This window comes from Myotis nattereri (assembly GCF_964212035.1).
Source record: "Myotis nattereri genome assembly, chromosome: 15".
Classification (NCBI taxonomy): Eukaryota; Metazoa; Chordata; class Mammalia; order Chiroptera; family Vespertilionidae; genus Myotis; species Myotis nattereri.
Window position 1 is genome coordinate 53,162,622 of NC_138090.1, and position 25,121 is coordinate 53,187,742.

Here is a 25,121-nt window from a genome sequence, read left to right on the forward strand (position 1 = left end):
CCACAACATGAGGAACTGTATTAAAGGGTCGCGGCATTAGGAAGGTTGAGAACCACTGTACTAGAGGCTTGGTGCACCAATTTGTGCACAGGTGGGGTCTGGCTGGCCCGCCCCAATTGGGCCAATCAGGCTGGGCTGGCTGGGGGGAGGGGATGCGGTCCCATCCCCTGGTCCAACTCCTGGTCGAATTCCCAATCCAGGGGACAATTTACATACTACGCTTTTATTATAAAGGATTACTTTAACAGAGATAAATGAAAACCATTGTGTGAGTCTATTCTTTAAAGCTTTTTAATTGCTTATTAGAGAGAGAGGAAGGGAGAGGGAGACAGAAAAACATCGATGTGAGATGATGTGAGATGATCAGCTGCCTCCTGCATAGATCCTACAACCCAGGATACATGTGCCCAGACCAGGAATCGAACCAGCAACCTTGCATGCACCAGACGACACCCAACCAACTGAGCCATACTGGCAAGAGCAGAGTATCTATTTTTAAGTCTTTTTTTTGTGCCTCCTTCTCATTTGGAATGATCTGTATAACATCGATGTCATTTATTTAATTACTTAATCTCTAATTATGAATACACTAGAGGCCCGGGTCTCTTGGCCTGGCCTTCACGGATGGGGCTGAAACCAGCTATCTGACAACCCCCCAGGGGCCCTGGATTGTGAGCTGGCGGTTCTCAGATGAGGCACCCTGGAATTGGGCTCCCTCCCCTCTCCTCCCAATATTATGTCACTTTCTCTCTATATCTGTTTCACTTCTTTCATCTTACTTTACCCTACCTTTGGCAGTAACTGACGACTTGTGGGCATTTAACTGCAAAATGCAATTAATTAGCAAACAGGATTTACTTAGCCTGGAATCTAGCTGGCCTAGGGACCCTGCTCATTATCAGGCTCAGGCCCAGGCCCTTCTGCCCAGGAGGAGTCCTGTGGCAGCGGGAACCTTCTTCCCACCTGAGCTGCTCCTTCACCTCCTTCCCTCCCCAGAGGTTGCCCACTGGAGCTACTGTCCACCCGGAAGGAGGGAAGCTGCGGCTTCTCAGCCGAGAGTGGTAGCGGGAAAATTCATTGCCTCCACTGGAAATTGATATTAAGCGGAAAGGCCGGCATGGGCGCCAGATGTCTGGGCCCACAGCCAGTAGGTCTTGCACCTCTCATCATGTAGCTAACTGAGTGGAAAAGTTTCTTTTTTAAATATATTTTATTGATTTTTTTTACAGAGAGGAAGGGAGAGGGATAGAGAGTTAGAAACATTGATGAGAGAGAAACATCGACCAGCTGCCTCCTGCACACCTCCCCCTGGGGATATGCCCGCAACTAAGGTACAAGCCCTTGACTGGGATCAAACCTGGGACCCTTCAGTCCGCAGGCCGACGCTCTATCCACTGAGCCAAACTGGTCAGGGCTAGTGGAAAAGTTTCTGTAAGGGCCAGACCCATGATCTCTGCAGTGGGCTAGAGCCCTGGTGGGGAGCCAGACCCGAAGTGAGGAGCCAATGGGCTAGAGGCCCGGTGTGGTCCCTTGGCCTGGCCTGCGGCAGGGATTGGGCTGAAACTGGCTCTCTGACATCCCCCAAGGGGTCCCGGATTGCGAGAGGATGGTTCTTGGGTGACACACCCCGGAATCGGGCTCCCTCCTCTCTGGTTCCTGCAAGCCCACTGGGGATGGAGCCCACAGCCTGGGCATGCGCCATGACCGGGAGTTGAACCGGGACCTCCTGGTTCATAGGTCGATGCTCAACCACTGAGCCACGCTGGCTGGGCCACCTGGCTCTCTTTACATGGCCCCATGGGGCCATGGGAGCCATGGGAACCCCTGTGAACATGAAGCTCTTGCGACCTGTTGTGCTGTGAATAATAATGTCTTTGTCTAAGTCCGAGGAGTTTCATGTCTTGTTCGGCATCCTTGAAACAGGCAGGCTACCTTGTTGGCTTGCAAATGGAGTAAAATATTAACCTCTTTCCATCTCTGACAGTCTTGGCCATGCGGAGGGAGGGTGACTGAGCCCCTATATGAATAGCCTTTGTGCATCGCCTCGTACCAGAGGGAAGCTGACTTGTTGAGATCGACGGGCCATGTCTGCCTGGGCTGTAACACAATTTCACAGACAGAGTGGCTGATAAACAATAATTCTATCTCAAAGTTCTGGAGAATGGAGGTCTGAGGTCAGGGTGCAGCACGGTCTGGTGAGGGTTCGCTCTCTTTTTTATAAATCCTCACCCGAGTATATTTTTCCATGGATTTTTAGAGAGATGGAAGGACATAAACATCTATGTGAGAGAGACACTCGACTGGTTGTCTCTTGCAGGAGCTTTGACCAAGGCCCGGGCCAGGGAGGAGCCTGGAACCGAAGTACATGCCCTGGACCTGAATCTAACCTGGGACCCTAAGGACTGCAGGCCAATGCTCTATCCACTGAGGCAAACAGGCTAGGGCTGAGGGTTCTCTCTTGAATGGGAGACTTCTCCTTGAATCTTCACAAGGCAGAGGGGGTTACGACGGGAGCTCTCTCAGGCCCCCCGTTCAAGGGCATCCATCCCATCCATGAGGACTTTTGCCCTGGTAACCGAATCACCTCCCAAAGGCTCCACCTCCTAATACCTTGACCTTGGGGGTTGGGTTTCAATATATGAATTTTGTGTGGGACACAGATCATAGCAGGACCTCTTGGCAAAAGGCAACATTCTTTTTTTTTTTTTTTAAATATATATTTTATTGATTTTTCACAGAGAGGAAGGTAGAGGGATAGAGAGCTAGAAACATCGATGAGAGAGAAACATGGATCAGCTGCCTCCTGCACATCTCCTACTGGGGATGTGCCCACAACCCAGGTACATGCCCTTGACCGGAATTGAACCTGGGACCCTTCAGTCCGCAGGCCGACGCTCTATCCACTGAGCCAAACCGGTTTCGGCTCTTTTTTTTTTTTAATAATATATTTTATTGATTCTTCACAGAGAGGAAGGGAGAAGGATAGAGAGTTAGAAACATCGATGAGAGAGAAACATTGATCAGCCGTCTCCTGCACACCCCCTACTGGGGATGTGCCCTGCAACCAAGGTACATGCCCTTGACCAGAATTGAACCTGGGACCCTTCAGTCTACAGGCCGACGCTCTATCCACTGAGCCAAACCAGTTAGGCCAAGGCAACATTCTTTTGCTTTTCGACATCAGAATATAATAGGAGATATGTGTGATATGTCTGTGCCTCCTCATCCCCTATGCACCAGAGTGAGGTCAGTAGAGCAGTGGCAAGTAGAGTAGGGGTAAGGAGACAAACTACCCTGTCTGTTGTCGTCGGTTAGGTGAGCGTTTAGATCAAGTGCCACTAACCCCTGATATACACAGTTTTTATCATGTAAATGATATTCTCTCTTTAAAAAAATATTTAAAAAAATGTTTTTATTGATTTGTGTGTGTTTTTCAGAGAGAGTGGAGGGAGAGGGAGAGAAACATTGATCGCCTCCCAAGCATGCCCCCCACCAGGGATCAAGTCTGAAACCTGGGCATGTGCCCTGACTGGGAATCAAACCAACACAGGATGATGCCCAACCAAATGAACCACACCAGCCAGGGCATGGTATTCTCTTTGTTGGCAAATTGGAGGCCTCAGTCTCCATAGCCATGTCTAAGGTGTCGTCACCTCTCGGCCAGTGGGGGTGACTACTACACCTTGACCATATGCACAGTGGTTTTTCTGTTTTGTTTGGTGAGAATATTTTTTCCATCGATTTTTAGAGAGACTGGAAAAGAGAGGGAAAGACAAATAGAAACATCAATGTGAGAGAAACACGTTGATTTGTTTGTCTTCTGCACGTGCCCCGACCAGGCCCTGGCTGGGAAGGAGACTGCAACCAAGGTACATGCCCTTGACTGGAATCAAACCTGGAACCCTTTGGTCTGCAGGCGGACGCTCTATCCACTCAGCCCAACCAGCTAGGGCCAGAGTGTTGTTTGGGACTCTAAGGCAGATGTACTGAGCTCTGTCCTTCCCGCAGGGAAGGAATGTCTGTTGTCGCTCTGGCTCCCCTTTATCCACAGGAGGCCCAGCCCCTCATAGACCCCTGGGATATGGACATAGCTCCGTCTCTGTGATGATTTTGTGATTTAGAGCCTCTGGCAAAGGGAGTAGCCTCCCCTTAGAACCCATTTAATGTATGAACTCAGGGCCACCCTGACACAACTAACAGGTACGCTTTTTTTTATTGTTAATCCTCCCCGAGGATATTTTTCCCATTGCTTTTTCAGAGAGAGTGGAAGGGAGGGAGGGTGGAGGAGGGGGGGAAAAGAAAGAGAAACATCTACGGGGGAGACACACATAGACTGGTTGCCTCCAGCACCCTCCCTGCGGGGCTGGGGAGCAAACCTAGGTAAGTACCCTTAACTGGAAATAAAACCAGAGACCCTTCAGTGTGCAGGCCAACACTCTAACCATTGAGCAACACCAGCCAGGGCAACAAGTACACTTTTTTTTTTTTTTGATTGATTTCAGAAAGAAAGGGCAAGGGAGAGAGGGAAAGAGAAACATTAATGATGAGAGAGAATCATTGATCGGCTGCCTCCTGCACACCCCACACCGGGGATTGAGCTTGCAAACCCAGGCATGTGCCCTGACTGGGAATTGAACCGTGACCTCCTGGTTCATAGGTCATCCACTGAGCCACGCCAGCCGGGCTCAGATACACTTTTGAAAGCATTAATTAGCTTACTAGTCGGGACTCTTCCAAACTGAGGTGTGACTTTTAGGAACATGCACTTCTCTGGCTTGTTAAATAAAAATTCTAACAAGTCAATTTAAACATTAGATTGACTTTATTCAATGATTCCTGAATCAGTCAACATCCTATCTAGCCAGTAGAAAGGAACTCCAAAGGGCTCCATAAAATGAAAGATTTTTTTTTAAGGTGGGAAAAGGAAATTCTTATCAAAAACATATCATTTCCAGCAGGGTTGCCTTTGTAAGGGGAATGGAAGTTGAGGAATTTTACCTCATTGATGCTGACCATGTAATTCCAGGTGGAGCGGTCAAAGGTTACAGTCCAAGAGCCCTTGAAACTGCCAGGTTAGGTATTATGTCTCGTTTGGTTAATGTGGGGTGTCCTACACATGACTCCATTTTTGGCCTGCTGTCTCCTTTTCAACAGGCTTGGTATTCCAGTTTTAGAGTGAGTCAACTTGGACTCCACTACTCACATGGTGAGAAGGGCCCAAGAGTTCTGCGTCTCCTACAAAGTGCATATTCAAGAATGAAGCTAGACTGGCCGGTGTGGCTCAGTGGTTGAGCATCAACCCATGAACCAAGAGCACCTGGTCAGGGCACATGCCCGGGTTACGGCCTCTATCCCCAGCCGGGGGTGAGCAGGAGGCAGCTGATTAATAATGTTTCTTTTTAAAAAAATATTTTTATTTATTTCAGAGAGGAAAGGAGAGGGAGAGAGAAACATCAGTGACATAGGAGAATCATTGATCGGCTGCCTCCTGCACACCCCCTACTGGGGACTGAGCCCAGAACCCGGGCATGTGCCTTGACTAGGAATGCAACCATGACCTCCTGGTTCATAGGTCGATGCTCAACCACTGAGTCACACCAGTCAGGCTCCCATCCATGTTTATATCTCTTTATCCCTCACTCTTCCTCTCTCTCTAAAAATCAATTAAAAAAACAAACATATTGGAAAAAAAGAAAAGAATGAAGCTACACTGGCCCAACAACACCTTGACTTTACAGGAACATGTGGTATCTGTCCCTTATGGAGGAAATTTTAAGCTCCACACTTTAGCCAAAGCCACTGGCACTGGGAACCCCAATCCTCTGAGATTCCCCTAAGTGCAGGGCCCTGGTTCGTTGGTGGTTTAAGCTGAAACCTGCTGGTGTCCTGTGGACCCTGGGGCTGTTCAGTCTCAATGCCACCTGTGCAGAACTGAAATCGGATGTGGTTGTTCCTGTCACCGGTCAGTTCTCAGGTACCTGGGCTGCTGCCAGTGGCCTAGTTGTTTAGTGTGCCACTTGGAAAACTGCCCTTGGCAGATTAAGGGCACCCCACTTTGGGGCTGTGAACTGTGGAAACTGATGGCAGTTCTGTAATAACTGTCTGGGTCACTCATTTAGATGCCCATGGTAAGGGCCTGCTCTTGGAGAGTCTGCCCAGAATCAAGGTGCTGATTACACCTGTTTCTGATGCAGAGGCTACCTCAGCATGGCACATCTGTGACCTTTTTGTTCAGCTTTATTGTGATATAACTGACAAGTGAAATTTTACGATATGTAAAGTGCACCCTTAGCTATGAAGAACCGTAGTCTCAGTGAGCTGGTGGGTTGGAGTGTGATCCTGCAGATATGGAGGTCAAGGATTGAATTATGCAAGCCCTCCCCTCCTTTATTGAAAGTTTCCTAACTAGACTGAGTAGAGGGGTTTTTTTTCTTTTAATATATATATTAAAATTTTCTTTTAATATATACATATTAAAATATATTTTTATTGATTTCAGAGAGGAAGGGAGAGGGAGAGAGAGATGGAAACATCAATGATGAGAGAGAATGATTGATTGGCTGCCACACTGGGGATGGAGTCCTCAGCCCAGGCATGTGCCCTTGAGAGGAACCGAACCCTGGACCCTTTGGTCGGCAGGCATTCGCTCTATCCACGGAGCCAAACCAGCTACAGCTGGGCAGAGGTTTTTTGGAAAAGTTGCTCTAGCTCTTCAGACCTGTCCAGGAGCCCTACTCAAGATTGCCCTTCAAGCCAGCACCGGTTTGGCTCAATGGATAGAACGTCGGCCTGCGGACTGAAGGGTCCCGGGTTCGATTCCGGTCAAGGGCATGTACCTTGGTTGCAGGCACATCCCCAGTGGGGAGTGTGCAGGAGGCAGCTGATCGATGTTTCTCTCTTATTGATGTTTCTAACTCTCTATTACTCTCCCTTCCTCTCTGTAAAAAATCAATAAAATATATATTTTTTAAAAATATTAAAAAAAAAAAAGATTGCCCTTCAAGTGTCAGAATAAAGGGGAAGGAGTACCCCAGGCCTCCCCTTCCCCATCTCCCAACTCTCTCAGTGACCGTGGTCCTAAAAGTGCAGGCTGGCGGCAGGGGTGGGGCGGGGGGATGGGGGGGTGAGGGGGCGGGGGGTGGGTGGGTAGGGGGCGGGTGGTGGTGTTGTCCTCGCTCCCAGTGTGTGAAAGGAGACAGGCTCAAAGGCACAGTCACAGCTGAAGCTCCAGGGCTGGGAATTTTGAAAAGACAGAGAGAAGGAGGCGGTATTATTTGGCTCTGGGGGTTTGAGTTGAGAAAGGGAAGGCGGGGCGGGGGAGAGACATGTCAAGATCTGAGAATTGAATAGGGAAAGCTCTCTAAGTAGGAGGTACGGTTTGGGCAAGGCTTGTTGGTATGAAAAAGCACGATGGGGGGGGGGCAATGGGGCGATAATGACACATATGTAATACCTTAATCAATAAAGAAAAATAAATAAAATGAATTTATAAAAATAAAGCTGATGTGTTTGCTGCTCAGACGGTCCTAAGTTTCCAGGAGTGCCCAAGTGCAGCAAGAGGGGAGGCAGATGTGCCTAGAGAGGGTTCAGGAATCGGATGCAAGGGTCCCCAGGGGCTTGATTTTTGTTTTTGTTTTTTAAATATATTTTTACTGATTTCAGAGAGGAAGGAAGAGGGAAAGAGATAGAAACATTAATGAGGAGAGAGAAACACTGATCAGCTGCCTTCTGCACGTCCCCTACTGGGGACCGAACCCACAACCTGGGCATGTGCCCATGAGGGGAATTGAACCCGGGACCCTTCAGTCTTCAGGCCGAGGCTTTATCCACTGAGCCAAACTAGCTAGGGCTGGGGCTTGATTTTTAATCCAGACACTAAGGCAAGTCGCCACCCTTCTCTGGGCCTCGGCATAACAAAGGCATAAATCAAAAACTCACATTCCCCTCCTGTGACACAAAGACGGGCGGGTTGTCCGCCCGCGAGCCTGCGAAGCAGCGACCTCACAAGCCAAAACCTGCAGACGGTCTCAGTTCCCCACATGATGTCATGCATTCCTAGTGACGCAGGCGCAGAAGCTTTCTGCAGGACCCGCAGAAGGGCAGCCTGCGATTCCTCCCAATCCTGCCCCTCATTGGCTAGAAACAACTGCTCGTCTCCGCCGTTGCTAGTAGCGACGTAGGCGGGTACAATGTTGGTCGCTGAGATACCACGCACTTCCGCTTTCTACCCTCTGGCTCTGGCAGGCCTTCGACCAATAGGAAATCGGAGGTGGGCGGGGACTTCGTTCGTCCGGACCAAAGAAACTCGGGCTCGGCCCAGCGTGGGGCGGGCAGTGACCGAAGGGCAGCCCCTGTGAAGTGGCTCGTGCGCCCCCACACTCGCCTTTCCTCCTCCTCCCGCCTCTGCCCCTCCCAGCCCGGGTTCAGCACGGCGCTGGGCGCAGTCTGACAGGAACGGGACGGAACCAAGATGGCGGCGGCCGACGGCGACGACTCTCTCTACCCCATCGCGGTGCTCATAGACGAGCTCCGCAATGAGGATGTTCAGGTCCGGAGGCCACGGGAGACTTGGGGGAGGCGGGATGAGGGGCCAGGGGGCACGGGCGACCCTCGCGGAGAAGGCTCGGTGTTCGCAGGGAGTGGCGGAAGGGGGAGGCGGCCAATCAGCGTCCAGCTCTTATCTGTCCGGGTGCCCGGAACCGATGAGACAGCGCCGGGGATTGGGGGTGGGCCCCGCGGAGGGCGGGAGCGAGGGCCGCCCTGGAGGGTCCCGGGCCTGCCCCAGTGCGCGCGGCTGCCGGGGGCCGAGGCGGCGGCGGCCCGCCAGGGGGTCGGCCGGGTTGGGGTTGGGGTTGGGGTTGGGGGAGGGCTCGGGGCTTGGCGGCGGCTGCTGCGTGACCCCCGGTGGGTTTGGGTCCGAGTGCGGGGGGGGGGGGGGGCGGGCACCTGATTGTTCCGACCCGGGTAGGTTTTTCTCCGCCGGGGTTTCGGCGACTGGGCCTCCGCGCTGTGGGTGGGGTCAGCTCCCCAAATCGGGACTGAGAGGTGAAGGCTGTCGTCCCAATGTCTCCCCGCTTTGCCGGTTCTGGTTTTTTTGTTTGTTTTTGTTGATTTGAGAGTCAGCTAGCGAAGATACCCCACCTCCAAGGGGGGAAACTTGCTCAATTTAGGGACGAATGAAAGAGGTGGAATCCCGCCCGTCTCCTGGGACCCTCCCGTTGTCCGGGGCGCGGACAGTTTACTAAACGGGCTGACAGTTGTGGTGAGTGGGACCGGGAGGCATTGAGAGGAGTCCACGGTTTGCACCCCCCCCCCCCCCAATATCCACCTCCCACCCGCCGCGTGACCTTGGGCAGGTGACTTCCCTGCTCGGGGCGACTCTGCTTTCCATAAAAGTGTAGGCAAATAATCATAAATAATAGTCCCGGCCTCTTTAGGGGAGTGGCGAGGGACTGAACGAGTGACTACAACTGTAATAGCCCCGGCCGTGTGGCTCAGTGGATAGAGCGTCCGCCTGCGGACTGAAGGGTCCCGGGGTCGATTCCAGTCAAGGGCATGTACCTTGGTTGCAGGCACATCCCCAGTGGGAGGTGTGTAGGAGGCAGCTGATCAGTATTTCTCTCTCATTGATATTTCTCTCTCCCTTCTCTGTAAAAAATCAATATATATATATATATATATATATATATATATATAATATATATATATATATATATATATATATATATATATATATATATATAAATACAACTGTAATAGAACGGTGTCTGGTCTCTTGTAAAGAGCCCAATAAATGGTAGCTCTAATGATGGGGAGTCAGGGCGGAAGCAGTCCGGTCTGCCCTCGGGGCCTCAGTTTCCCTGTTTATGAAACCCCAGCCGCTGGGGTTCTGGAATGACACAGGCCATGGTGATGCCGCCAGCCGGCTCTTCCTCTTGCTCATTGGCACTGAGCCCTGGTTTGCTCTACTCTCCCGTGGAGCTAATTATCTAGCTCAGCGGTTCTCAACCTGTGGGTCGCGACCCCTTTGGCGGTCGAACGACCCTTTCACAGGGGTCGCCTAGGACCATCCTGCAGATCAGATATTTGCATGACGATTCATCACAGTAGCAACATGACAGTGATGAAGTAGCAACGAAAATAATTTTATGGTTGGGTCACAACATGAGGAACTGTATTTAAAGGGCCAGAAGGTTGAGAACCACTGATTCTAGCTCATAGGGCCGCTGTATGAATGAACTCCTTTGTTCACGGGACACCTGCCACATGCCAGGTACGGTGCTGAGGATGTAGTGGTGACATCAGTTGTTACACAAGAGACAGCGGTGAGACAGCGGAATACATGAATAACGCATGTGCGATGTGATGGGAAGGAGACAGTAGGATGTTGTGATAGTGACTCCGTAGTTTGGGGGTGGGGGGAGCTCTACTCTGCGGAGGGCACTGTTCTAGGCACAGGGAACCAGACAGACTCTTGGCCTCTCAGAGCTGACCTTGTAGTGAGGGGAAACAGACATGAACAACAGGATCAATTAGTACAATGTGCCGTGTGTTAGATGGGGATAAGTGCTAAGGAGGAAAATGAAGAGGCATTGGGAGTGCAGTTTTTAAGAGTGATCAAAAAAGGCCTTGCTGCCCTGGCCGGTTTGGCTCAGTGGATAGAGCGTCGGCCTGTGGACTGGAGGGTCCCGGGTTCAATTCCAGTCGGGAGCATGTACCTTGGTTGCGGGCACATCCCCAGTGGGGGGTGTGCAGGAGGCAGCTGGTCAGTGTTTCTCTCTCATCGATGTTTCTAACTGCCTCTCCCTTACTCTCTGTAAAGAATCAATAAAATATATTTTTTTAAAAAAGAAAAAAGCCGAAACCGGTTTGGCTCAGTGGATAGAGCGTCGGCCTGCGGACTGAAGGGTCCCAGGTTCGATTCCGGTCAGGGGCATGTACCTGGGTTGCGGGCACATCCCTGGTGGGGGATGTGCAGGAGGTGGCTGGTCGATGTTTCTCTCTCATCGATGTTTCTGATTCTCTATCTCTCTCTCTTCCTCTCTGTAAAAAATCAATAAAAATATATTTAAAATAAAAAAAAAAAGAAAAAAAAAAGGCCTTGCTGAGAAGGTGATGTTTGAGCAAAGACCTGAAGGAGGAGGCAAGGGAAGGGGCAGACTACACAGCAGGCACGAAGTGGGCCCGCCAGGGGAGGCCCCTGTGATGATGCAGACTTTAAGAGGGCACCCGAAGGACACCGCTCCCCGAGGAAGCTGGGGGAGAACCTGCCAGGAGGAAAGAGCAGGCAGGTAATGACAGTGGTTTTGCCCACCGGGGGCATTTGGTAAAGTCTGGAGACCTTTTGGAAGGTCACGACTGGGGGAGTGTTACTGGATTCTGGTGAATAGAGGTCAGGAAAGCTGCTAAGCCTCCTACAGGTCACAGGACAACCCCACAGCAAAGAATTATCTGCCCCAAATGTCCACAGTGGTGAGACTGAGAGCAGCCCTGGTCCAGGAAACTCCTGAGGCAAATTGAGTGGCTTAAAAGGGCTCCACTGAATTATCTTAGAGTTCTGGGAGTCGGAAGTCTGATGGGCCTCAATGGGCGCTCATGTAGGTGTTGGCGGGGCTGCTTCCTTTCTGGAGTCTGTAGGGGAGAATCCGTTTTCTTGCCTCTTCCACCTGCCAGAGGCTGCCTGCATTCTTTTTTATTTTATTTATTTATTTTTTTTATTGCTTTTAGATAGAGAGGAAGGGAGAGGAAGAGAGAAAAACATCAGTGATGAGAGAGAAACATTGATTGGGTGCCTCCTGTACTCCCCTCCCCCCCTGGGGATCACGTTCACAATCTGGGCATGTGCCTTGACTGGGAATCGAACCAGTGACCTCTTGGTTCATGGGTCGACACTCAACCACTGGGCCACACCAGCCCGGCAACTGCCTGCATTCTTGGCTGTGGTCCCTTGCTCCATCCTTAAAGGAAAGTCTAGGCCTGGAGGTGACGCACGGGAGGCAGTTCTGTGGGAGGACGCAGACCGAGGTCTGGCCACGTTATGAGTTACTCAACCCTCCTGGGCCTTGATTTTCTTGTTAAATGGGGAAAAAGGGTAGAAGACACACTAGGCCAGGTTATTGTGAGGATTAAATGATTTGTAAAGACACACCGTTGCTAGCTACTGTCTAATCTTGCAATAGCATGGCGTGTCCACATCTTAGAAACAGGGCATGACAGGCTCCCACGCCTTTTTATAGAGTGCCTAGGCGCTCGGTGAAACAGAGCTAGAATTAAGGCTGCCCTCTGAGAATTTAAACCAGAAAAGAAGTTGGTAGAATGCTGATGAGGAACATGGGTTCACGTTCCAGGCTCTGTCACAAATTCACTGGGTGACCTGCGTTCCCTCCCTGTGCCTCAGTTTCCTCGACTGTAAAATAAACACAGAGGTGGTATTGAGAGAGAACATGTGTAAAGTCCTGAACTTCATACAGAGCAAGCACTCTTTAAATGGTTAGGTTTCTTAGTGATACTAATAGCTACTCTATATCAGAAATGTTACAGAGAACCCAACCCATAGTCACTGAAACAAGTAAAGGTTCATTTTCCCTATTATTACTAACAAGGATATTACATAATTGGGTCAGAGTGCGCCCTTTTCACCTGCTTCCTGTGGTCACAAGCCTGCCGCAGCGTCTGCTTTCAGTAGGTCCTTGCTAAAAGCAGGGGCCATTCTAGGGCAGAGGTGCTCCATGTCCTCCCTTCTCTCAAAGAGGAAAATCTTTCCTGGAAGCTCTTCGGCCGACTTGCTCTTAATGTCTCTGTCCAGAACTAGGTCATGTGCTGAGCTAGTTGGAATTAGGTTTGGCTGTAAGTAATAGGAAAACGCTAAATAACTGAGGCTTAAATGAGCTTGAAGTTTATTTCTGACTCATGATCAAAAAGTCTGGTGGCGCCTGACTGGCGTGGCTCAGTGGTTCAGCATGGACCTATGGACCAGGAGGTCACAGTTCGATTGCTGGTCAGGGCACATGCCCGGGTTGTGGGCTTGATCCCCAGTGTGGGGGGTGCAGGAGGAAGCTGATTAATGACTTTCTCTCATCATTGATGTTTCTATCTCCCTCTCCCTTTCTCTGTGGGAAAAAAAAAAAAAGTCTGGTGGCAAGCCAAGCTGAAATGGTACTCTGTGGTGTTAGGGTGTCAGGCTTGCATATCCTCCATTCTGCCCTCCCCATCCCCAGGTTACCTCAAGGTCCCAAGATGACTGCTAAAACCCCAGCCGTCATAGCTCCATTCCAGACAGAAAGGAAGGGAAAAGGCTGTCACCCAGTCTCCCCATAAGGACACTCCCTAGAAGTCACACACGCCATTCCCACTTGGATTTCATTGGCCAGACGTTAATCTCATGGTAACATCCAGATGCAAAGGTGATTTGGAAATGTCTTTTCTTGGGGGTGGGCTGGGGTGGGGGTCATGTGCACAGCTGAAAAGCAAGGGTTAAGGAGCACCAGCATAGCCAGTGTAGGAGCTCTTAACCCGGGGCCCATCTGTATTCCCAGGGCAGGTCCGTGAATTTGGATGAGAAGCATAACGTCTTTATTTTCACTAACCTCTAATTCAAATTTAACTTCTATTATGAACTCTAGTATTACAAGAGCATGTTGTAAGTAGCGTTAGCAAACCTGTGACTCTGTCCCCAGTGGAAATCATGACTGTTCCTAGCTCACTTCTAGTGTTTATGCTCACTTCTAGTTCAAAATTGTGGTTGTCATTAGACCTACCAAAGGGGTCCATGGAAGTCCCCCAACCCTGCCCCGCACCCCTCTCCCTCCCTCGATAAAAAACACACCAGAAATACAGATTGTTGGTGGTTACTGGTTAAGAGCCAACTGGCTAGGTTTCAGATCCTAGTTCTACCGCCTATGAGTGTGTGAGGTTTCTTAACCTCCCTGTGCCTTCCTTTTCTCTGCCATAAAGTGGGTGATCCTATATTTACCTCACAGTTGTTTTGAGGATCAAATGAGTTAAAACATTGGCACACCAGGAACGGTGTCTGGCACATACAAGTACCATGGAAATATTTGCTGTCTTTTTTTCTTTCTTTCTGTCTTTATTCTGTCACTATGGGAGAAGGGAAAAGAGACCTTGGTGGACAGCTAGCCAACTGCCACTCGTGCCCTTTTGGAGCCCAAAATAAACCAGGATCCTGCCCTTATTGACCTACGTCCGGTGATAAGGTATTCCCAGTAGTATGTAACTTTGTACTCACAGTAACTTTCTGAGGGTAGGTATTATAATCCCATTTCACAGGTGAGAAAGTTGAGGCTCAAAAAGGTACAAAGTGTGGCCCCAGATCCTACAGCCAACATGCACAGCAGCTTAGCCTTGAACACAGGCAGTGAGGCTCCAAAGCGTCACCCTGTGCTGCCCTTTGTAAGCGTTTAAGGTGCTGTCTTCGCTGAGAGAAGCAGCAGATGTTCTTCATGAAACCCAAGCCGGAATCTCCAGGGAGGGCAGTGGACGGAAGGGGGCTCTGCACCATGGCAGGCACGGCCTGATTCTCACGGGCCCACCCGTTGGGCATCTTCCCTAAGTGACAGCATGATGTTGAGATTTTGAGTCAGGGCACCTGGCTTTGGTCCTGGCTCTGCTGCTTTCCAGCAAGTGACAACTTCCCTGTGGATCAAAGGATTCTAGTAATAATACCGACCTCAGAGCGGAGTTGTAAGGATTGAGTATGTTAATTATCCAAGCCAAGTCCTTGATTGCTGCCAAGCACATAGTAAGCTTCTGGTAACTGTTAGCTGCTCCTGCTTGTTACTGGCCTTATGATGATATTCTCTGGCACTCCTCACTGTCCTCAGGGCTGCTGCTCGCCTGGGGTGGCCCTGGCTCATGTGTACGTTTCCCCATAGCCCAGCTGTCAGAAGAACCCAGAGACCCAGCTTGAAGGTGACAAAGAAAGAAATAGGCAACTGGGTCACCGCTCCCCCTGACATTTTATTATGGAAGACTTCACACATACAGAACACTGAAAGACTAGTGCAGGGGCCAGAAACTGCGGCCCGTAGGCCAGATCCAGCCCGCTGTCTACTTTTGCAAATAAACTTTTATTGGAACACAGTCGTGCCCATTTGTTAACATGTCTGGTTCTGCGGCGGCTTTGTGCTGCAAGGACGTAGTCAGGTAGTTGGGGCAGAGACCCTGTGGCCCGCAAAGCTGAAAACACTTTCTGGCAATTTACAGAGAGAGCCTCTGACTTCTGAGCTAGTGTAGTGAGTGCCATATACTTAGCAGCCAGGTTCGCTGCTAGTGTTCACTATGTTCAGGTTTTTAAAAAAATCTCTCCATTTTATTTTTTGGTTGAAAATAAGTTGCAGACCTTGCAATACCTAATTTCATCGAGGTCCTTTTACAGTCAGGAAGGTGAGTTTTTGGACCCCCTCAAGCCCAGAGAGTCCAAAAACCTAGTGACGTCGTATCAAAAATGTGTATGTGTGGGGGGTGTGTCTGAGGGGAGGCCACCTTAGCATTTCATCATAGAGTCTCCTCATTGTCTGTGATCCCAAAGGGATTTTTATTTTTAAAATACATTTGTATTGATTTCAGAGAGGAAGGGAGAGGGAGAGAGATAGAAATATCAGCCCTGACCGGTTTGGCTCAGTGGATAGAGCGTCGGCCTGCGGACTGAAGGGTCCCAGGTTCGATTCTGGTCAAGGGCATGTACCTTGGTTGCGGGCACATCCCCAGTAGGGGGTGTGCAGGAGGCAGCTGATTGATGTTTCTCTCTCATCGATGTTTCTAACTCTCTATCCTTCTCCCTTCCTCTCTGTAAAAAATCAATAAAATATATTTAAAAAAAATCAATGATGAGAGAGAATCATTAATCAGCTGGGATTGAGCCCACAACCTAGGCATATGCCCTGACTGGGAATTGAACCCATGACCTGGTTCATACATAGATCGATGCTCAATCACTGAGCCATGCCAGCCGGGCCCTACAGACTTTTTAAACAGAACTTACTTGATGTGTCACTGGCACACCTCTCCGCAGTCGCGTTGGGCCCAGGAAAGGACAGGCTGAGGGAGCCCGGTCCCTTCTTGCCCTGCTTCTCCTTCCAGGAAGAGAGTTCCCACTTGTGCCTGGCAGTGGCTTACTCGTGAGCGTGTCCCCTTCCCTGTCACACACATGATCTCATTGCATTCTGGTGATGGCACTGTGAGCCGGGGGGGCAGGGGGGAGGCCCCGGGTGGGGGAGGCCCCTTTGTCAAGATGGAGAAACACGGGGGGAGGAGTTCACAGCCAGCCGGGCCATCACAGCTAGTTTGGAGTCCCCACTCTCTCCGTGCTCACTTAGCCGGTGCCTCTGCCTCTCCAAGCCTCTTCGCACAGTGGGGAAAGGGGGTGTCAGTCGTGCTTACCTTCCTGCATCCAGAGGATCACATGAGGTCCCACTGGAGGCTCCGAGGAAACTCATGCCCCTCTCCTAGCTTCCGGTAGCTGCTGGCAGTTCTTGACATTCCTTGGTTTGTGGGCGCATCTTTCTCCGTCTTCACCTGGCCTTTCCCTCTCTGTGTCTGTGTCTTCTTTTCTAAGGGTTTAGGCCTCTGCAGAGAAAACCTGCTCTTCTGTGTATCTCCTTTACTTCTTTACTCTCGCACACTTCCACTCAACACTTCTGACACCAGTTGCAGGGGGAGTTCCCCACACCCAGCAACTCTCCGTGTCACCAGCTGGGAGCCCTGCTATTCATACTCAGTTCAGTTCAATTCAGTTCTGACACTGACCAGTTAGATCACACAGGCTAAGGGCTCAGTCCCATGAGACTGCCCCCCACACATACACACTTGAGACGCCAATGGCAAGTCCTCAGGTTACCCACAACGTCTGCCGGACATGGCTACAAATTAGAGGTTCCCTGACACCCTCCTTGGGTTTGATGATTGGCTAGAACAGCACACCGATCTCAGGGAAACACATTTACCAGTGTCTTCTGTGGTCAAGGATGCAGATGAGCGGTCACATGCAAAGGTACATAGGCCTGAGGTCTGGAAGGCCCAGAGTGTGGGAGCTTCTGTCCCTGTGGAGTTGGGGTGTTGTCTCCCTTCCGGTGCTTGGATGTGTTCACCCACTCGGAAGCTCCCTGAAACCCCTCCTATTGGGGATTTATGTGGAGGCTTCGTTGTGTAGGCATGATCATTAACTCAGTCTCCATCCCTCTCTGGAGAATGCAGAGTGTGGCTGAGAGGTCCAAGGTTCCACTCGTGGCTTGGTCTTTCTGGTGACCAGTCCCCATCCACAGTCACCTCGTTAGAACAAAAGGCGCACCAATCACTCAGGAAATTACCAGGCTTTAGGGGCTGCATGCCAGGAGCTGGGGGATAGGTTTCTCTTATTTCACAAGGGCTCCCTATCTTCACACTCACAGCTACACGGGCCAGCACTGGGACATGTCTTTCTGGGGCCACTATTCAGCCTGTTACACTAGTGGTATTGTTACTACTGCACAGCCACTCCTGTTTTTATAGCAGTGTTGTTACAGTGCTGTTTATTCTGTTATCATCACGGTCAGCCCACAGTCCTGGGTTTCATTCCTTGCTCCAGGCCATCTGAGCGGGGTGACCCTTCGAAGGTACTTGCTCCCCAAGCCCATTTCCACTCTGTAGAATTGAGCTCATAATCCTCTGACCCCAGGGTGATTGTGAGAGTTAAAAGACTGAATGTGGGAGCGCAGAGTAAGTGCACTGTGGTGTGGCTGCTGCTGTTACAGTGTGATGTGTAGTGTGCTCAGCAGTGCCCAGTGCAAGAGGGGACGAAAGCGGAGGCCTGTGGGGTGGGGGTGAGGCCAGGTGGGGTTTTACACAGAATTGGGAAGGGCCGCTGAGCGGGCATCACCTCAGTAAGACCCCAAAGCTGCTTTGCTGAGGGGTTGCTCCCATGCTAACTTCATGACTGAAGGTCACAGAGGTACTTGGTAGGTGTTTGCCAAGTTATTATTTGGTGTCTTCACACACACTTAGTTTCAGGTGCTGTCGGACTCTCTTACAGCTGGGCTTGCTCACATTCTCCCCTTCTTTTCTTGTTCTCAATAGCTTCGCCTCAACAGCATCAAGAAGCTGTCCACCATCGCCTTGGCCCTCGGGGTGGAGAGGACCCGCAGTGAGCTTCTGCCCTTCCTGACAGGTAACCACGTGCACTTCTGGCTCATGTGGAGTGGGGGCTGTCAGGGTGGTGCCTGCTGGGTAAGGGGCCTTGCTGTGGATTTAACAAGTCGTTTGTGTCTGCCTTCTGCTAGACATGGGTGCGCAGGGACTGTGAGGAGAAGTGCAGTCCTTCTCTGAAGGAATGATCTGGAATGTTAGGGGCAGGGATTGGGGACAGGGGTCTGGAGACAGGTGTAGGCAGGTATGAATTGCAGCTCCCACCATTAGAAGTTGAGTGACTTAGACTAGTTACTTCACTCTCTGTGTAGTGTTTTTGTGTTATTATTAATCCTCACTGGAGCATATTTTCCATTGATTTTTTTTTTAGAGAGCGTGGAAAGGAAGGGGAGAGGGAGAGAGAGAAACATGGATGTGAGAAAAACACATCGATTGGTTGCCCCCTGCATGCGCCCTGACTGGGGTCTGGGGCCTGCAACCAAGGTATGTGCCCTAGACCATAATCAAACCTGAGATCCTTTAGTCCAAGGACTGTCGATCTATCCACCGAGCCTGTGGCTTGGGCTCTCTGTAGTTTTTATGTGTAAAATGGGGATGAGCATATAATAATAATAATAATAATAATAATCGCTAATACTTATTGTATGCCTGCCACATACCAGGCACTGTGCTAAATAAACCCTTTCTTGAGAGGATTGAGTTCATTCACCTAGAGTCCCCAGACCGGCGCCTGTGCTCAGTAAATGTAAGTCACCATCATTATCTGAGTTAATGCCACGGCAACACCTGGTAGGTAAGATTGCCTCCATTTTTTGGATGAGGAAACTGAGGCATGATAAGATGATCTGTTTGCCCAAGGTCACACAGGAGCTGACTCGGAATGCTATCTAGTCATGCTGGCTCCAAACTCACGTGGTTAATGCATCAGGGTCCCGACTACCTGGGTTCAAATGCAAGCTCTGTATCACTTCTAGCTGACGGACCTCAGGCGATGTATTTCACATCTGCCTGCCTCCAGTTCTTCCCGTGTGAAGTGCGCGTAATAGTATAACCTGACAGGACGATGAAATAGACACCGGGTAACGGTACCCAGCATGTGCTAAGTGCTGCTTAAATGTGAATGAGTAGCCTGTCCTGAGCACTCCTGTCAGCAAAGGTGTAGGCACAGCCCTTAGGACAATGTCTGACACCAATCACTAGTAAATCCTCTCTTCCCGTGATTCCCATGACAACTCTATACTAATTAAAACCACAACTAAAGCCTCAGTCCCACCGTCAGCATCTGCACACGTGACGCAGAGCAGATGGCCCCGAACCAGGTGGCTTGCTCTGATGAACTGTTGGAGAGACTTGAGAGCTTTGGAATGCTGAGACAGGGGCGACCTCTGCGGCTGCAGGGGACAAGGGTTGTGGCACAGAGTATAACAAGGGGTTAAATAGTTGCAGAGAGAGAAAGAGTTGGAGAGACCTGGGTTTGAAACACAGCGGTGCCACCAACCTCCAGCCTGCTGGATAAACCTGGGGGAGCCACTCCACCTGCCTGCCCAGTTCCCTCACCTGTAAGAGCCAGACCTAACTCAGGGTTGTTGGGAGGATGAAGTGCTGCTGGTAATTCTGTAATGGCCATGGGGAAGGCAGCCCAGGGAGGGAAACCGGCAGGAGCAAACAGCAAATGGAGGCAGGCTGGGACCTGGGGATTCACCTGGGACAGGCACAGTGGCAGGTGGGTGGTGGGGGGTTGGAATTTGCTGGCCTTGGGTGCCAGGTAGCAGTTTGGGTTTAATCCAGTAGATGAAGGCAGGGCAGCCATTATAGATAGTTGGTGGAGGGTGGGGCATGAGATGGACAAAAATAAACCTAGCGGGCAGGCAGAATTGTATTGAGGGGCGGGATGAGTGAAAGAAGGCCAGAGGCAGGACGTCAACTTGGGAGACAGCAGCTAAGAGCAGAGGTGCCGGGGCTAGGCTGTCTGCGTTCAGTCCTCGCCTCAGTGGGCTTCATTGCCTCATCTGTAAAATGGAAATAATCGTCAGACAGATGGGGGCCATTGTGAAGGTTCAGGGAGTTTAATGTATGTGTTATCTTTATTACATTGTAGAGTCACATAATTCAAGAGAGAGGTTTCTTTGGGCTGCTGTAATCCCAAATGACATCAGATTTTCTTTACTTTGGGCTTCAAGAGATTGCCAAATGTTCAAAATAGTAAATGGCAGATACACTGTCTTTCGGAAAAGCTCATACTGTTTCAGACAGAAAAGGTAAAAGTCCTGAGCTTCCACCTACAGAACGTTCAGAATCGACATTATGAGGGGGAAATTACCACCTAATGTCCCCGCTGTGTTAGAGAGACCAGTGTTGGTAAATTTTGGCCTTAATTTGTGAGACATGGGTTGACTGCACGGTGAGTCAAGTCACATGCGAGTTTGTCGTGGAGCTGCACAATAACCTGTCATGTAAAGACTCGGACTCCTGTAACACTAGTGAAAATATGCTCAGAAATCCCAGGTTTGCCCTGAAAGCACTCCCTTGTTTTGTTGCAAAGACCTAGGAATGCAGGTTCCCTGAGACAGAGGAGAGTAGCTTGACATCTGCCTTTAGGCCTAACATTTCAAGTACAGAAAAGAGGAGGAGCCTCACAAGATGGGGGCAATGATGACACCATGAGAGGGTTGTGGTAAAGCGGTGACCCAGCCCTGACCGGTTTGGCTCAGTGGATAGAGCGTCGGCCTGCAGACTCAAGGTCCCAGGTTCGATTCCGGTCGGGGGCGTGTGCCTTGGTTGCGGGCACATCCCCAGTAGGGAGTGTGCAGGAGGCGGCTGATCGATGTTTCGCTCTCATCGATGTTTCTGACTCTCTATCCCTCTCCCTTCCTCTCTGTAAAAAATCAATAAAATATATTTAAAAAAAAAAAATGAAGAGGTGACCCAGAGCTGGAACCCACCACTTCCACTCCCACCCCATTGTCCAGAGTATAGTTACCTGTCCATGCCACCTGCAGGGGAGCCTGGGAAATGTAGTCTAGCTGGATTGCCATAGGCCTGGCTTAACCTCAGGAAGTTAAGATGCTAGCATAGATGCTAAGGATGCAGCAGTTCCCACCACCTCAGGGAAGATAGGATGGAGCTGGAAGAGAATGGTTTCAGGTTTAGCATCAGGACAGAGCATTTTCTTTTTATAAAACTTTATTTAAAAAATATATTTTTATTGATTTCAGAGAGGAAGGGAGAGGGAGGTAAACATCAATGATGAGAATCATCAATGGCTGCCTCCTGCATGCCCTCCACTGGGGATCAAGCCCACAACCCGGGCATGTGCCCTGTCATCCAACCCAGGCCCGTGCCTTGATCCCGTGCCAGCCCAGGTGGAGGTGGGGGCAGTGAGTGCCTATAGTTTGAGAAGCAGCATGAGGCTGCATGTTCCCAGCTTGGCTTCTTAAGGGGCTGGAGTCAGACTTCGGATGGAACTGGAACAGAGTCTCTTTTGGTACCACAGACACCATCTACGATGAGGATGAGGTCCTCTTGGCCCTGGCGGAACAGCTGGGAACCTTCACCACGCTGGTTGGAGGCCCGGAGTATGTGCACTGCCTGCTGGTGAGTCTGGAGGCGGGGAAGTGCTCTTGCCTTCCCCTTGGGGTTCAGGGAGGGGAGAATATAGGAGGTGATTGGGAGTCATCTCACAGTAGATGGGCTTTGGGCATTTAATTTAATCCAACAAGTTGGGGCTTTGGGTTAGGAGTCAGGCTAGCTTCTACCACTGATTTACTGTGTGACTTTTAAAAATTACTTAACCTCTCTGTGCTATCCTTTGCTTATCTCTAAATGGAAGTCATTAACACCTATCTTTATAATTGAGCCTTAGCACAGTACTAGGCACGTAGTACTACTAACAGGTGTTAGCTGCCATTGTCATGATGCCATGTGTTATGTGGTCATGTCCACCCTTTGGGATAGGGAGAGTTTCCTTTTTATAGATGAGCCCAGAGGTTGGGCGTCTTGTGCAAAGTCGCACGGCTAGTACATGGCAGAGGTGGGATTCCAGGTATGTCCATTTGAGTCTCCCCCAAGCCCCTACCCCACTGCCTGCCAGTCTGACTCTGTGCTTGGTGGTGGCCGGGGACATAGAGAAGGGTCAGATACTAACATTGACTGCTATTTGGGAGAAGAGAAGGGAGGACCCCCGTTGGCCTCTGGAAGGTACTCCAGTCGGTGATCTGGGAAGAAAACACCTCAGAGGTGGCCCAGGCCCTTGGTTTCTCTCTGTTCCTCAGACCCCTGGGCCATGGCGTTCCTCCCAGTAATTCTGTATTTCATTGCTTCTAAACACATATTTCATTGTTTCTAAACACGTATTTCATTGCTTCTAAACACGTAGTTCATTGTTTCTAAACACGTATTTCATACTAGTCCTCTGCACTTGATGGTGTCTTACTTACTGTCAGCAGCCTTCCTTTTAGTGGTGTATAATATAACATGCTTCTTAAAATTGTTGGTATGTTGGATTTCAGCAAATGTGATAGGTTGTTTTTTTCCAAACAGCATTAAGTCAGGAGGTGTGATGATTGCCCTTCAGTGCTGGTATCTGAGCTTTCATCTGTGTGTACACAGAAAATTATATGTGAATGGGATTGTTTGCATTTTACATAGAACAGGCCTGCCATGAGGAATGGGCGGTCCGAGGACCAGCCTGAAAGGGGGGGGCCCTTGAACGCCATGAAGCTCTCTGCAGCCCTGGCCTTCGTCAGTTTTTCTGAGGAGAGAATGCATAGCTTTCAGCAGCTTCTCAGAGGACTTGAGCAGAGAACACTGCTGAGATCACCAGGGCTCCAGATAGGGGAGGGACTCAGGCTTTCTGGGAGCCAGCACTGGAACCCGGGGTCCTTCCCCAGCCAGGTCAGGGTCTTCCCACAGAGCATTCTCAGTGAGGTGAACCCCAGTCATCACACGCTTCCTTCTGGGGGTCAGTCACATGTGATCTCTTGGACTGTGCAGCACAGACATTCTGAGGCCCTCCAGGAGCCTAGAGGGAGTCGGGTCAGAGTGGCTGACGCTCACTCAATGCCCGTGATTATTGTTCCAAGTGCCTGAGGCACAGTGACCCATCACTTCTCACAGTGATGGGACATGCTCCAGTTCACAGATGAGAAACTGAGGCATAGACTGATTTGAGTGAATTGCCCCTGCCTCTTAACCATGACCTCTCCTTTGTACTATTCTCAGAGGGCCTGGTTGTTTTACAGGCTGCTCAGAGCTGAGAAAGAGGGAAGCTGGAGCCCTTACAATCCAGAGGAGGCGCCTAACCCAGTTTAGATGGATGGAGGAGTGGTCAGGGAAGGCCTCCTGGAGGAGGAGGCATTAACCTGGATTTTGACAAGTTATGAAAAAAGGAGAAATGGCTATTGTGCAATTTGTTCATTCCACACACATGAGCAAGGCAGTGGGAACCCAGAGCGGCGTCAGGCCCCACTCGCCCTCGGTCTCACAGTGGTGAAAGGGAAGTAATTTCACAGGGACTCGTGTAGCTGCAGCGCCAGGATTGTTTCTGTTATCAGCAGCTCCTAACCTTGTTGGAATGGTGGATCCCTTTGAGAGTCTGGACCCTCTCAGGAGACAACAGATGATTTAAGGAGGTTCAGGCCTCGCCCCTTCCTCCCAGGCTTGGTCTCAGTTTGAGAACCTCACCCTCTGTTGTTTACAGCCAGGCCCCATGGCACTGGGTCTTCATTGTGCCAAAGCATCACTTGGCGTTTGCTGATCTTGCACCTTCCTAGACCCCGCCCTGGAGTGATTCCTCAGGTGTGCGCTGGGGGAGGCCTCCTGGGTGCCCCCACTGTGGGTGGTCCGGGCACCACTCTGTAAGAACCTGTTCCTACAGGGGGCATAAATCCATGACACCCAGCCTCGGTCCCCAGGCCTCTGTTATAAGGACAGATCACTTCAGTCACTCGGTAAACACTGACTGGGTGCCATCTGTGTGCCAGTCCCTGCAGTAGCCCAGTGACATCACCCTCCCACCTCACCTTCGCACCTTGGCGTGAGCTGGCCCTGAATCCAGCCTGTGAGAGAGCAGGACCTATGACAAAGGCCTCATACTGGGGGTCCCCAGGCCAGCACAGCATTAGGTTTCCCTCTTGAATCATTGCCAACCTTCTGTAAATGAGATTTTCAAAAACTTTGATTTTTTTTCAAATGTTTTATTGTGGTAAAATATGCATGAATTTTTACAATTTTAACCATTTTTAAGTGTACAGTGCTGTGTGCATGCACATTGTAGGCAGCCATCACCCCCATCCGTCTCCAGATCGCCTTCCCAAACTGAAACTACTCATTAATCAGTAACCCCCCAGCACCCCCGTCCCCCAGTCCCCTCTCCACACCCCTGCACTCAGAAACCACCACTCTACCCTCTGGGTCTACAGGAATCCTACAATACCTGGTCTTCTACTCACTGATTTCATTTAGGATAGTGTCTTCAAGACCCATCCATGTTGTAGCACGTGTTAGATGACATTTTTTTCACACTTAAAACCTCGCCCTTTTGGCCACTTTTGGAAAACCAGTGGGTAAAGCTGTGTCCCCCCTGTGGTGACAATGATGAGCTGGGAAGCAGCTGTTCTCCCTGGGCTACATGCCACGGTCTGCTCTCTCTGTCGTCCCATCTGTCACCTGTGTTCAGTGCCTCATTCTCTTACTTGTCGGGGCCTGGCAGTATTTTCCTTTGTGATTTCTTCCTACCTTCTTCTTTTTTTAATTCTCACTGGGGGATATGCTCTTACATTGATTTCTAGAGAGAGAGGTGGGGGGGTGGGGAAGAGGGGAGAAGGAGAAACATCCATTTGAGAGAGACACATTGATTGGCTGCCTCCCACAAGATCCCCCACTTTAAACCTACAACCCAGATCCCAGGCACTGGCCAGGACCACATGGGCCATCGTTCTAACCACTGAGCTACCGGTCAGGGCTCTTTCTGCTGCCTTATACCT

The 25,121-nt window shown here is 50.3% G+C and overlaps 1 protein-coding gene across 2 annotated transcripts in view; it reads left to right on the forward strand.

The window, feature by feature from the left end:
• The first annotated feature begins 8,242 nt into the window (after window positions 1-8,242).
• The window catches only part of PPP2R1A (protein phosphatase 2 scaffold subunit Aalpha), a 30,849-nt gene continuing 13,970 nt past the window's right edge, over window positions 8,243-25,121 (forward strand). The window contains exons 1-3 of one of the 2 annotated variants that reach the window (XM_081107109.1): window positions 8,243-8,548; window positions 18,070-18,160; window positions 21,632-21,732. In XM_081107109.1, the coding sequence (XP_080963235.1) occupies window positions 8,471-8,548; window positions 18,070-18,160; window positions 21,632-21,732 (270 nt within the window). In that variant the 5' untranslated portion in view covers window positions 8,243-8,470. Of the gene's footprint in view, window positions 8,549-13,217; window positions 13,404-18,069; window positions 18,161-21,631; window positions 21,733-25,121 lie in introns of those variants that run through there. The other variant, XM_081107110.1, reaches the window with a different exon arrangement.